The sequence below is a fragment of the Cyprinus carpio genome, chromosome B22 (assembly GCF_018340385.1).
Source record: "Cyprinus carpio isolate SPL01 chromosome B22, ASM1834038v1, whole genome shotgun sequence".
NCBI lineage: Eukaryota > Metazoa > Chordata > Actinopteri > Cypriniformes > Cyprinidae > Cyprinus > Cyprinus carpio.
The window spans coordinates 30,352,656-30,367,176 of NC_056618.1; the positions used below are offsets into that span (position 1 = coordinate 30,352,656).

General features: G+C 33.5%; 2 protein-coding genes across 2 annotated transcripts in view; both read right to left on the bottom strand.

Moving 5' to 3' along the window:
- The window catches only part of LOC109054059 (semaphorin-3D-like), a 50,774-nt gene extending 42,277 nt beyond the window's left edge, over positions 1 to 8,497 (bottom strand). The window contains exon 1 of the mRNA XM_042748827.1: positions 8,313 to 8,497. The gene's annotated coding sequence lies outside the window, so the exon portion shown is untranslated. The remainder of the gene's footprint in view (positions 1 to 8,312) is intronic.
- Positions 8,498 to 10,072: 1,575 nt separating this feature from the next.
- On the bottom strand, positions 10,073 to 14,459 carry LOC109096711 (protein SSUH2 homolog). The gene is made up of 4 exons (XM_019110341.2): positions 14,112 to 14,459; positions 11,105 to 11,197; positions 10,677 to 10,884; positions 10,073 to 10,411 (listed from the first exon to the last, which is right to left on the bottom strand). The coding sequence occupies exons 2-4, from the start codon at positions 11,155 to 11,157 to the stop codon at positions 10,289 to 10,291; spliced, it is 384 nt and encodes a 127-aa protein (XP_018965886.1). The 5' UTR covers positions 11,158 to 11,197; positions 14,112 to 14,459; the 3' UTR covers positions 10,073 to 10,288.
- Positions 14,460 to 14,521: the final 62 nt, after the last annotated feature.

Below are 14,521 nucleotides of genomic sequence, written 5' to 3' on the forward strand. Positions count from 1 at the left end.
TAAGCTAAACTAAGCTAAGCTAAATTAAACTAAGATAAGCTAAGATATGCTAAGCTAAACTAAACTAAACTAAGCTAAGCTAAGCTAAGTTAAGTTGTTATGTTAAGTTAAACTAAACTAAACTAAGCTAAGCTAAGCTAAGTTAAGTTGTTATGTTAAGTTAAACTAAACTAAACTAAACTAAACTAAACTAAACTAAGCTAAGCTAAGCTAAGTTAAGTTGTTATGTTAAGTTAATCTAATCTAAACTAATCTAAGCTAAGCTAAGCTAAGCTAAGCTAAGCTAATTTATAGTTTATTTAAAATTTTATAATTTTTTAATTGATTTGTTATCTGAATGTTTTAAATTATGTGTTTTATTTTTGTTAATCTTCAGGACACAAATTAAGATTTTTTTTTATGAAATATTTTATTACCCTGCAAAGACAGCAATGGAATGGAAAAACAAAAACAATGCCTTTATTCACCAAATTCTTCTCGTCAAGAGTCAGACTGTAACAACTTTAAAGTTGTTAATTTTGTTTTCTCGTAGCTTCATAACATTATGGTTGAACTACTGATGTTGACTAATTTATGTTCTGAAGATTAACGAAGGTCTTACGGGTTTGGAACGACATGAGGGTGAGTAATTAATGACAGAATATTCATTTTTGGGTGAACTATCCCTTTAAATCAGAAATTCCCCCCAGAATCAATGCATAAAATCCCAAAAAAGAGTCTGGAGATTCCGTCTGGGCATGATTATAAGGTACTCCAGTGGAATTAAGCAAAGTATTTCCAGAGAGACTCTTTTGTACATTAACATGTTCCCAAGGCACTTGATGGGACTTATATTTACAGCAGTGATAGAGCGAAATTAGAGAGGCTATCCTTCTTGTTGTCTGCGCATGCTGTTCATTAGGAAAGTCAGAGGACTCTGTTTTGCCTCACATGACAGAATCTGAGAGCACATTAATTAAAGCCAATTACAGATAGCTTAGAAATCCCTCAGCTAAGCCTTTGAGAGTAATTTGTAAGAGATGAAAGCGCACGGGTCAACCGTCATAATAAAAGAGAGCATCTCTGCAACATGTGCGCTTGATGGGAGCTGGCAAATGATTTACGCTAAGACGCCTAATCCAAAACAGATAGTGAACTAGTGATGCTAAATAACAAGGACAGCTTTTATCTTTTAGCTAGACCTCTTAGGTTTCATACCTACTGTATGAATTCGTCTTCCACATCACACGGTTACAAAAGCATCGAGGCCTGTAGGACACTACAAAAAAGAGGTTAAATCACATATAATAGCAACCCCCATGGCAATTTTTTATCTCAGCTGATGCGAAGTCCTCTATAATCTTCACTTGATTTATCTTTGGCTCTTTGGCCTTGAAGAATTCCAGTGCCTTTCATTTGAAAGAATGAGAAAACAGAGCGAGAGCCCCATACCGGGAGGTAAGGATCCCCGCAGAGCTCTCTGACATCCCGGGACCTCAAGGGTCGTCCAGCCAGAGGGGGTGCAAGTATCTCTGCTCCAGGTGGAGCGATGTGTGATGGTGAGGAACGCAGGGTTCGGAGGTTTAGACAAGCGTGTCGGGATACAGCTAATCAGATATATGTGTCCAAAACACCTCCGTCTCTGAGGTCTTGGAAAAATTTGTATTGTGATATTGGGGTGTGGAGGTTAAGTGTGGGATTTCGGCACCACTAGTAGCACCAAACAGAACTGTAATCTGAGCAGTGTGACATAACAACTTGAGCTCACTGGAAAAACATTTTGGCAAAAATCCAAAAACATCTACCTATACGTACAATTCATTGCAGTTTCCGGCTGTAATGACCCCTAGTAGCAGTAAAACACCAACTTTTATTCCTTTTCACACAAATCAAGAGCAGATCGTAAGTAATCTACTTATCAATTAATGACTAATTTTCGTGCAATTCATTGCACAATACTATGTAAGGACTTTAAAACACTTTTAGCATAGTGCATGATTTGTAAACTAATATATTTTGGTGTTTTCATTATATAACCAGCTCCATATTTATGGCTGGGTATTAACTGATTACATGTAATCTGGATTACGTAATCAGATTCCAAAAATTAAATATATTTGGATTATATTACATTTTAAAATGCTCATGATCAGATTACAGTTATTTTTTTTATGAATTAATTACATACAATTCATTAAATAGCAGTAAATTATTCATAATTTATTGATTCTTCCTATCTTCTTTTTTTCATTTCCAAAAATCCTACTGTGTGTCATAACATTTAGCCTTGACTATTCTGACAATATACAATGGCCAGGTAAACATCACGTAAATAATTTTCCACTCCGTGCTTCTGAATTTTGAAGGGGAAAGTAATAGTAAGTTTAAAACAAGTTAGGTAAAAAAGTAATCTAAATGTAATCTAAAAAGTAATCAGATTACATTATCTAAAATGAATTACATTACCAACTACAATATTCAGCGTGTAATCTGTAATCAGTAATGGACTACAATTAGTAAGTAAACTACCCAGCACTACATAGAAAGATGTAGATAAAATAAAGCTTTTAATATACATTTATTGAAATGTATTAATGTACCATTGAGTATTTTTGAATTACCGAGCTCTTAATCGGAACATGTTTTATGTTTTCTGATGTAGTAGTAAACTTGTTCAGTAGCTTACCCGGTACAGTATTGCATTTGCGACGTGAAGCGCTCGGATACAAATCTGTGAAACGTAACTTATGATAAAAGACTTGTACAATTTGTGATTTCATCTAATGTTTGCTCATTAACATTATTAGTTAGGTTTGGGGTCAGGTTTAGCGTAGTGTTACATAATTTTAAAGTGTGATAAAACATTAGCCTTTTAGCGCCACTCGCTGGATATTACATTTCCAAACTGCTGCGATACAAACAACATCGACAACATCATTGTGACAAAACACTGCCAGATTCACGTTCAACTGTTCTGGATAAAACCGAACACGCCTGTAGTGCCACTCACAAGACTTCTCACTTTGAAAGTGTCGCGAAATTTGCAAGAAGCTGCTTAATAATTACAAAAGTGACGGCAAAGGTGCGATATTCTAATAAATCTGGATTGTGTTCGGTGGCAGGGGAGTGTTTGAACTCTGAACTATTAAATAATGTTTAGTGCCACTAGTAGAGCAAAAAAACACACTTTCTTTCTTTTACCAAAACACAAAAGCCACAATTTTGAATAGTTTCTGTCCATATAATATAGGAACTGTTTTTGTCCATATAATAAATGTCAATGGGGTCCAAAATAAAATATGCAAATAAAAGATCGTTTAAGGTAAGATTGCACTAGATTTTTAAATTTTCCAAAGAAAATGCCAGTTGCCCTTGGTGCAAAAGTGACCACCATAATGCTACAAGTGAAATGTTGCCAGAGCGTTGATAAATGGTTGCTCAAGCGTTCTGTGTGATTCTAGGTTGATTTACTTACTTTTTATTGTTTTATATTGCCAGACTAGATTCTGTGCTGCTTATCATGGATGTCACGAGAGCTATCTTGAGTCTTTTTGTGTGTAAATACAACTATGAAACAGCACATGTAAACAAATGTTAGGTTTGTTTCCTATTCCGCAAAGCTCCACACACTCCTTCCCAATCCCGAAGGAATAAACAGCTGCAGATTACAATGAAATCACTCAGAAACAATGAAAGACAAATATATACATGATTCATGACCGGCACATTGTGAATCTCAGTTGGTAGTACAATGATAACCGTGCTTGTTTTGGGCTCTGTACGCAGAAATAACATCAGAATTTAGCTTGGCTGAAGATTGAGTTTGGCTGAATTATGACGAAGTTACTATTATTTGTCGAAACAGCTGGTTGGGTGTTTAGACAGAGCTTCCCTTCGCCCTGGCCAACACAGAGCCACTTCCAGCCTCATTCTGACTTTCCTGGGGTTGGCGCCAGATAGCAGGTTCGAACAGATGCATTGAGGGAAGGAAGTACTATGTTTGCCAGGGCATTGTTATTGTTGGGCTGATAGAGAGAAGGGCCAATTAATTAAGATAATAGAGAGGCACCACAATGGGTTATTGAGTCATATACGGAGGATGTTGTTTGCGGTCTCGCCAACACACACACATTCAGAGCAATTCTTCTACAGACACACGAATACAATGACGATTGATTGGCATCTCTGGCAGACTTCCCAAGATCCACCTGCTCAGGTTAACAAGTTCAATGACGTACAGTAAACAGCCTTAAACACCTTTAAAAACACCTGTTGGTGAGTTTATTCATGTTTTTTTACTTTCTTAATTTTATTAGCATTTTCACTTTAATTTAGAAAAATATGTATGTATTTATTCATTCATTCACTCTGAGCATTTTTTTCAGAAGTCTTCTGATTAGACACTACAGCATTTCCATGATGAGTTTTGCACTGGAAATCATTCTCAATATTTGTTGTATTTTAAGCTTTTTGTCAGAAAATATCTTTAAAATTTCAGTTTTCAGAAAGGCTTTTGGAGTGTGTTTACATATTGACACAAAATTTAAACTGCAACGAACTAACATGAGCAAATCTGGCATCCGATTCTTCTTTTCCATATGGATGAGAGCAAATGAGCCTTTTTCTATGGGAAAAGGATTTATTTAAGATGACCAAGTCATTTTTTTCCACATTTTTCCACATTTTTTTCCCCACAGAATTGGACACAGTGGTTGTACTTTAGTCTGAATTAAAGCCGTAAGTGAATAATAGTGGCACTTGTGACTTGCTTGTTGGGTGGTCTATGTCCTCTAGTATTTCCCTGACTTTTTTTCTAATCTTACATTGCATTCTAGTCTAAATACTAAATTTAGATGTAAAAGGACAAATAATGAATCGCTCTACCCATTCTTTATTCAGGGTTATTCTATATATGTATGTATATATATATATATATATATATATATATATATATATATATATATATATATATATTATTTATTTTACTAGTAGTATAATTGCAAAGAGTTAAATAAGGTTAAATTTTTATGTGATTTCTTGTCTCTTTGATAAACTCAGTAATTACTAGAATCAATAAACTGCACACTAAAAACATCTACTTTGTCTGTTTATCATAAAGAACTATCAGCAACATGGCAGTAAAACATAGTTACATGTCTGGATGAAAGATCTCGAATTGAAATATAAGAAGCAGAAGAGTCTAGATAAGAGAATAATGGACATTAACCAGATGCAGATGCTCTGATAATCTGAAACAGATCTGAAAATATAAATCAGTCCTGTGCAAGATTGGGACGATCCCAAGAAACTGTAGATATGCACAGCAAGTACAAAGGACACTGGTATATCAGATTTTCCAGAGCCAAAATGTGAAATGATTCATCAGTTCACAAGGGCTAAAAATGTGAACAACTTCTCCCTAAACTCCATAAAATGTCATCTGATATCCTTGACACAAACTTCAGCCGGTCAGATGGATATCACACCAAACCAAAATCCTCAGACACATTGATTCCTTTACATTTTTGCCGAGTGAAACCACAGAGTAATCAAAAACCCACAGAACTCCTCTGGGCACAAGATCAGAAAACCAACCCCAAAACCTCAAACATCAATGCATAACTTCCTATGAAAATTAAATATATAAATAGAGCATTAAAAGAAAATTTAAGGTTGAACAAAAGCTACACATCTCTTTGATTTAGTAGTGGTAATAATAATAGTAATAATAATATTTTTGATTACAATTACAAAAATCACACTCAATTTGTGAACAATATTTGATGTTAAATTGAAAATAATGTAAAAATGTATAATATAAATGCTGTCTTTACTTTAATAAAATATGTTCTCAATCTGTAAAAACAAAAGAAAAACATATATTATTAAATTATAAAATTATTATAAATAAAATAGTTCAATAATGGCGCTCAATTTATAAAATACATGGTTAGCTGAAATAAAAATAATTGAAAGATATATATATATATATATATATATATATAGAGAGAGAGAGAGAGAGAGAGAGAGAGAGAGAGAGATAGGTAGTATAAAGAGATACTTCAATAAAATAAATAATTGCATTCAATTTGTTAAGGCTAAAAAAATATTGTTAGCGGAAATAAAAATATTTCTTTAAAAAAAATTTACATAAACATTTTCTAAGATAAATAATTGCACTCAATTTCACTCAAAACAACTAACTAATAAAATCATATAGACAGTTAAAATAAAAATAATTAAGAAAATATTTGAATAAAATAACTGCATGTAATTTGTAAACAAATACTGTTAAATTGGAAAAAAGAAATCTATGAATAATTGAAATATTGACGGTATTTGTTTTTGCCTGTATTGTTTTCATCTTATTTTTTATTTATTTTTATTTTAATAAAACAAAAGTTTGCATCCAATCTGTAAAAACAATACATAGTTAATTTATAAAAATTCATTTAAAAACTTAATAAAAAAATAAAATAAATAGGTTGCACAATCAAATGTTAGCCATGCATTTTTAATGGACATGTATGGAGCAAGTGGGTTACTTGGAGCAGATAGTGAAAGGCCCCTTTGGAGCCCCTCTCTGATCAGGGCCCCTGGAATCATCCTAAACTTCGCCAAAGTTACTACTAATGAAGAATGAGCAGTTGAAGCAACACTTTTGACTGGTGAATCAAAGCCCATCTCAAGACAAAGTAACTTCTTTTAAGTAACTGTATTTAATACTGTAGGACTTCAAGTGTCCTGCGCTGAACAATCACACTGTATGCCTGCTCACATGAAACAGAGCTATTGTTACCAGCAGAACAAAGCTCAGTCCAGATGAAACAACAATAGCCGCGGGGCTGCCGTGCTGGCCAGCACAGATAAGGCCCTGGCAGACGCCGCCTGGCTTTTCTCATGTGGCTTCTACGTGAGGACTCCTCCCAAAACCAGATCACAGTCAATCTGTCAGCTTCTCCTCTCTCTTTCAAGTGCTCAGAGTGGGTGTGAAACCGAAACCCTCCCTGACAAGAACTTACAGCCATATCACAACACATCCTGATAATGCAATCCATCAGTCTTCAAATCAAAGCCAAGCTGAGAAAGTGTCCGTCAAATTCACAAAACTTGCTTTTAAACTTTTGCTTCTTAGTCTTATAAGAAGTCAAGTTTTCTGGAATACTTGATTGGGTTTTGTTTTTTGTTTTTTTTTCTCATATAATAAATATAATAAATGTAATTGATTTTAATTAAAATAAAAAAAATAATAAATTAAATAATTGTTAAATTAAAAACTATTATATTTCAATACATAGGCTATTTGTAAAAACAAAAATATATTGTTAAATATGAAAAAAGACATTATTATCTAAATTGTTTAATATAATGCATTGCACTTAATAAAAAACAGGAATATCTAAAAAAAAATATCTAAAAACAATATATATATATATATATATATATATATATATATATATATATATATATATATAATATATATATATATATATATAAATCAAATATAAAGATTTTAAACACACTAAAAAATGTGTATCTAAAATTCTACTCACGTAAGTAAGTATTTTGGATCAAATTAACCACAATGATATGAAATGATTTTAGACTATTTCTATGCATGGGAATAAATGTACAGCATGTGAAGGATGCAAACAAACAAATCAGAGTAACAATGTGTACACCAGCAAACAGGAAAAGGAAAGAATCAGGAGGACAATGACCATCTCTGACGTCCAAACATTGAAATAAATGCAATGTACGTCCTGTCCTGTCCACAAGAGTGAGGTTGTGTCAGGCTATTCTGTAGTATACTGTACTTCATAAAAAAAGACCATTGGAGACCCACATGCCTAACACTTAAATACAACAAGTAACTTTATGACGTTTAAACTGACAAATGTCAAATGTTAAAATCAAAAGTCTTCTGTTAATAGTTTTTACATGTTTAATAGATAGGCTACTTCAATTAGGGGTCTCAGAAACACCCAGGTAAAGAAGAAATGCAATGTATTTTCCTATAAAACAAACTTTTACAAAATTTTTAACGTGTTAACAAACGATTACACCTGTAAAAATCAACATAAGGCTATTTCTCATATAATGTAAACATATAACAAACACTTTTCCATTAAAATGTAGAAAAAAGGTTGCCTATGTGAAACATGGTATTTTTTTGAAGAACTACTAGCTTATATCTATCATATTATGGCTTTTGAATGCGTTATTAGAAGCTATATCAAAATACCATGGTATTGTCATCTTACATCACTGTACTGTAACGCTAAATGGTTATTTCAAGTTGACAGAATAACCACAAACAACTGAAAGCCTACCGAGTGTTATTTCCGCGTGGTTTTCCTCGTCGCTGCTGGTTGTATTCCAGTGTCTATGGTAATGTCAGTGAGGTGAGTCGCGTGAAGATGCGCAGCGAGTCGCGTGTGTTGTCCGCGCCTCCTTCACTATAAACAAATTCTCCGAGAGCCACTCCTCCACTCCCCAAATCCCGCTTCACTCCTGTCACACCCGTCCAGTGTTATGATGACCCGCTCTGTGAGTGAGGCTTGGGCAGGTGTGCCTCTTCGAAGCCGAAAGTTAAGCGGTCGACTGACATTATTTTACTATATAGGGTCTAGTTGTCGCGTGTGCATTATAATTACAGGATCTCTGAGGTTTTATGAAGGTAAATGTAAGACATTTTTAAGACCAAGTGAGCAAGATGTAAGGAATAAATTGAATAAACACGTCAGCTGCATCGATCGCCACCCTTACGAAAATGAACCGTGGTTTTGCTACACTAACCATACTAACCCTGGGATTTGTTGTAAAACTGTGGTGATACAACTGGTAATCAGTACGCCAGAAAACATGTTTACTCCACTTTTACTGTAAACAAACCATGGTTTAGAAACTCTTAGACACAGGTCTGCGTCAGTATTTGATCTCTATGTAGATGTATATATATGTAGGTGGTTTTTATGTTGGTGTAGATTGAGAGTTTTACAATCCTCACTATGTTTTTCATCTTAAGAGTTTTACAAAAGTTTTAAGTCTGCTTCCAACCACTAGAATATGGAAATAACATTTATATTCTGATCACACTGCAAAAAAAAAAAAGTGTTGTTCAGATTTTGAGTCTATTTTTTCTTTTTTTTTTTTTTTGGATAAATACATTTAATTTTCTGAGAAACAGATCAAAATGAAGTAAGTTTATGGTTAAAACAAGAAATAAAAAAAATCTACTAGGCTCAGAAAACTACATTTAAAGGAAAAAATAGTTATCATTCCACAGTGAGCATTTTTTCTTTCTTTCTTGTTTTAGGTATGTGTTTATTTATTTTTGTTTAGTTTATAGGTATATAGATTTGTTTGTTGTGTTTTTTTTTCTTTTTTGGAGGTATTTTTTATTATTTTAAATTTTGTTTTTAAGGATGTTTAGATATTTATATTGGAAAACAAGAAAATAACACTACAGAAGATATGAATTATTTGCAGTGCATGCAACATTTAATGTCTTTATGAATTTAAGACTTCCTGCTCGGATTTAAGAGAATTAAGACTTTTTAATTACACAAATGTTTAAATTTAAGAGAATTAAGACTTTTTTATTACACAAATGTTTAAAAAAAAGAATAATAATAATTATATTTTAAGTGAGCACAATAAAATATCTTTTTTTTTTCATGACATGATTGGGTAAACTGTCACATTTTGTCACTTTTTTAATTGGACTTTATAATTGTTATATTGTTTATAATTATATTTTTCATTGTTGCAATTTTAGGAGTTTTGCAGTTTTATTAACTTTAGATTTCAAAAGGGTCCTTCTCAAATCAGTGTCAGTAAACAGCAGGTTCCCGCTGTGATACACAGTAAGTTAGGATTAACGTGTAAAAAGGAACTGTATATTTTTCCTGGAAAATAATTTTTTTAGTTGCCAAAACCTTGAGGTATAAAGACATTCACATAAGTCCTTTCAAGTTATCAAAATACAATCATCAAAATATATAGAAATTTATCAAGAAAATTTGTAAATGTGCAGCAAATCAACTGCACCTTTATGGCACAAATTGACCAAAAATAAACTGTACTCAAATTAATTTTAATACTAATCTTTAATAAACAGAATGAAGTAATGATAATAAAACAGTAGTTCATAACATGCTGTTATATGCTTATATGAGAGAATGAGGAGAAAGGAGCCTTGTTTTCATAGACCTTTATACATTAGTGATAAATACACACTGTATTGTATTTACATCTTTATGTTAATTATGAATAATTTCAAGAATGGTTAAGACACAAAACAAATTCAGTTTTTACAAAATGCTGCAAGAAGAAGGGTATTTGGTGGTGTGAACTTTGTTTTCTCGTAGTCTTCTCCACTGTAAGCGTAAAATACATGAGTGAGCGGCACCAGCGCAATTGTTTGACACTGTAAGAGAATAAGAAAATGTCAATGCAACAGAGAATATTAGCTACAGAATATGTCATTTGTATAATCTGTGCTAACATTTTAACCTATAAAAGTGGAAAAATAAGTTTTAAACATCATTCTCAATCAAACAGGCCTATATGCACACTTGTTTTCAAAATTTGAAGTTGATCGAGGCGGTGCTTCCACGTGGTGGTCAAATGTGGAACTGCATTGTCAATCCTCTCTTTTCACATTTGGAAAGTCATTTATTTGTTGATTTTACCCATAATTTTGCTGTGCATTTGGCAGCAGACTGCTGGTTCAGTTTCTGCTCACTTGCTTTAGGATGCGGCTCACAGCAGAATGAATGAATCGATGTATACCAGGAGAGATTATCATCTACAAAGAACGCTTCCCCAGACACCTTCTCGAACTTCTTCAGAGGGAATCCAGGCACCCGGTTGGGTATAAACACAAACACCTGGTTCTTCCTGCGAAACAGAGTTATGTTATGCACAGACAACCACATAAAAACAAAGATGAACAGGCCAGATTATTGTGTAGACCAAAACAGGAACTAAAACCGGAACTGAGATCATAAGAACTAGTGACGGACTGATGCATCTACCACAGACAGTGTTTCAGTACAGTCGCTTAACTCATACTTTTTTTTAATAAGCATAAAAGACACAATTGTAATCACACATTTACCATGTAACTGTGAGCTGCATGGAATACACAAGCTTTCTGTAACCGTTACACATGAGGCAGCCTTTGTAACCCTTTCCATGACAAGAAACACACCTGACAGAAGGAGGTGAGATATTTTTATTATCACATGAGCATGTACAACAAATTGTTGGTCAGTTTAATCCTCAAATTAACTTTTTCTCCCTCTTCCGTGGCAGGTTGTACACCGTCGATTGCAACTGTGACCAGAGCCGTGACAGAACATACAGTCTGAATTTGTTTTGGAGAAAACAGTCAGTGGGATGAAACATCAGCAGATATTATTAATAGTGCTGCCAAAATTATGCAATTAATTTTTCCAGTTTAATGACGTTAAAAATATTTAATGCAGTTAATGCAGGGGCGGAGCTAGGGTTGGCCACCCCACTCACAAGTGCTGCTTCTGTCTTTTTTCTTGATAATAATTGCATTTATTTAGACGTGCAGAACATCTTTACGACCACATCACATGGGAGACCCTTCAGGCTTGTGATCCACCAACGCTATTTCACGACCAATTCGTACGTATTTTACGAGGTGACTAATTCGTACAAATTTGTACGACCTAACTCATACGATTTGGCTAGACCCCAGTGTCGGTTAGGTTTAGGGGAGGGGTTAGGTGTAGGGCATTCTTACAAATTCATACGAATGTGCAACTCGCAGAAAACAGTACATTGCTTTCAGCAGAAACGGTACAAAATATTTCTTAATAATTTTTAGGAGTGTGAGATTTTAAGGTAATGGTAGGTTGATTTCATAATATACGGTATGCTGTGATGTCTGTTAAAGAACAAAAGAAAAAAAAAGAGGAAATAACTTTTGTAGCTTTAAGAATCCATGTATCATTTGTTCACTCGTTTTTTTTATTTAATATCGAAAGTAGAAAAATGAGAAAACCACTCTTATTTCCTTTTTCCCCCCAAGAAACAAAAAAACAAGAATTCGGCTTAATTTTTCGTTTTTCATTCAGGGGTAGAAAAACTAATAAACCGCTTTAATATTCAATTTTTACATGTGGGCGGGAATTAAATGTCCCTTTCTGCTGATTGGTCAGCCGAAGATCAAAGCGTGCCTTCATCAGTTCTTACGTGAGGCAGTATAATAGTCCTCCACTGCTGCAGGTGTACGGTTAATGCACTTATCGCAACTACATTTCATATTTTTCTTATCAAACAACCAGATTAATGAATAGCTCAACACAATCCGTTTCGGGGCAGAGTCTAGCGCTTTCTACTGTGTAGACCACTGATTCTCAAACTGCCAGAGGGTCAGTGAAAAAATTAGCTATAGCCTACCGTATTTTCCAGACTGTAAAATCACATTTTTGATACATGCTGTGAAATGGTGTGGTTATTAGTATGGCTGACCATCGAAGGCCAGCAGCAAAAACATTGGTTTATAAAAAAGGATTAAATACATAAATTATATTTGTGTTATTTAACCTTTTTAATTAGGCCCCATTACAAGTTTGCATCATATTCTGAGTTTGCATTTCCCTGTTTTTATTGATTTTGATGAATAATGAAACTGTTTTTTGTATGATTTTTTTGTTTTTTTGCATTTTTATATTTAGTCTAGAACTACAGTAACACCGCATGTTCACACAGCGCACGATTTCTCAATTTATTGCTGTCAGTCAATAAATGGAAGAACAAAGTTACTTGCGTTACTTATTTGAAAAAATAGAATTTTTGTATATTAAAAAGTAATGCGTTACTTAACTAGTTACTTAAAAAAGTAATCAGATTACGTAACTTGTGTTACTTACAAAATAATACATTACCCCCAACACTGATAAATATTAAAAATATGCTAGTGTATGTTTTCACGAGGGTTTTCAAAATGTGAATTGACTCTGATGAGATATTAATGAATGTTACTTAACATTTTTTCCCATTTTAAGTGCATATAGTTCAGTTAAGCTTAGCTCTCAAAACACCATCATTTCTAAACACTTTTAGCTAATTATTTACAAGCAGAAAATGATGTTTTATTGAACCACATTAAAAAATGTATTACTTGTCATTTAAAACTGGAAATAATATTTTTGTTTGTTTATTAATTTTTTTTTTTAATAATGTTAAAATTCATAGCAATTGCAATAAAATTCATTAGGCCTACTAATTAGGATTCTGCACTATTTGTTCACAAGTCACAAAAAAGCAAAGTGGCACTCACCATGTGAACTCATTTGTGCAAAAGGTCAGCTTTCCTTCCTTCCACTGAAGTCCATGAGATAGCCTACATAGGCTAGCCTACTAGATAACTTGGATCATCACGTTTTGCACAACTAAAGCACAAACTCTGAAATTCCTACTCAGTTAAACTTTCACTCATGTAGGCTAATGCTTGTCGAATTAAATTACATAGAAGTTAGCAAGATTGCTTACATGTAATATTAGGCTACAGCACTGAAAATGTTTGCAACAGTTTTTTGTTGTTGTTGTTGTTGTTTTGACGTCCACGTGGTACAGTACAGTCTATGGGTTGAAGACGCAACTGACAACCGTCCAAGATATAACGTGATCCTCTACAAAACTGTTATTTATTAAGTGTTTTACAAAGTAAATTTGAGGAAAATGCTTATAGAAGCTTTGTAAAAAGTTTGAACCGATTGCAAAACCGATTGATTTGACGTTGTGTAAAAGGGATGATCAAAAGAAAGCATCTAAACTAAACTCTACAAACGTGTTATCATTAGGCTACTTTACAATTTTAACAATCACTTGAAATGTTTTAAGATATATTGTGTGTTATGTTGTAGCCTACTGACTAAATGCATTTTTTATTACTTTTAAAACATTCTTTTTGTAGGATAAACTACGTTTTTGCTATAGGCCTACTTGCTACGTATACGAACCATTTCGTTTCTTGCAAGCTTCAAAGTAGACAATGAACGTAGTTTATCTTAAGTAAAACTTTAAGGAAATAAAACAAAAATAGACCGTTTTAATATTCACGTATTTCAACATAGTCATTTACTCACCTGTATCTTTTTCTTTGTCATCCATAACGCACAAAATGCTGGTGAGGTCTGTTTCACAATGATCTTGGTTCCAGCAGCGCTTCCCATTTATGTTTACTGAGAGCTTTTGCTCAGTTTTGAACTCTAAAAGCTGGACAGTAATGAAGAAACGCCCACAATAATGTTCTGGCAGCCTGGTTTATAAAGCGCGTCTGATACAACTCACAAATTACAGAATCCTTAAAGGCACAGTACACTCTAAAATAAAGTTCTCGTGTCGTTGCAAACCAGCTATAACTCCCGAGGGACACAAAATGCAATGACAGACTGTGTCATTCTTAATTTGCTCTTATTATAAAAGAAAGAAAGAAAGAAAGAAAGAAAGAATGAAAGAAAACAATGAAAGTGGATAGAGACTCATGCTGCCATTT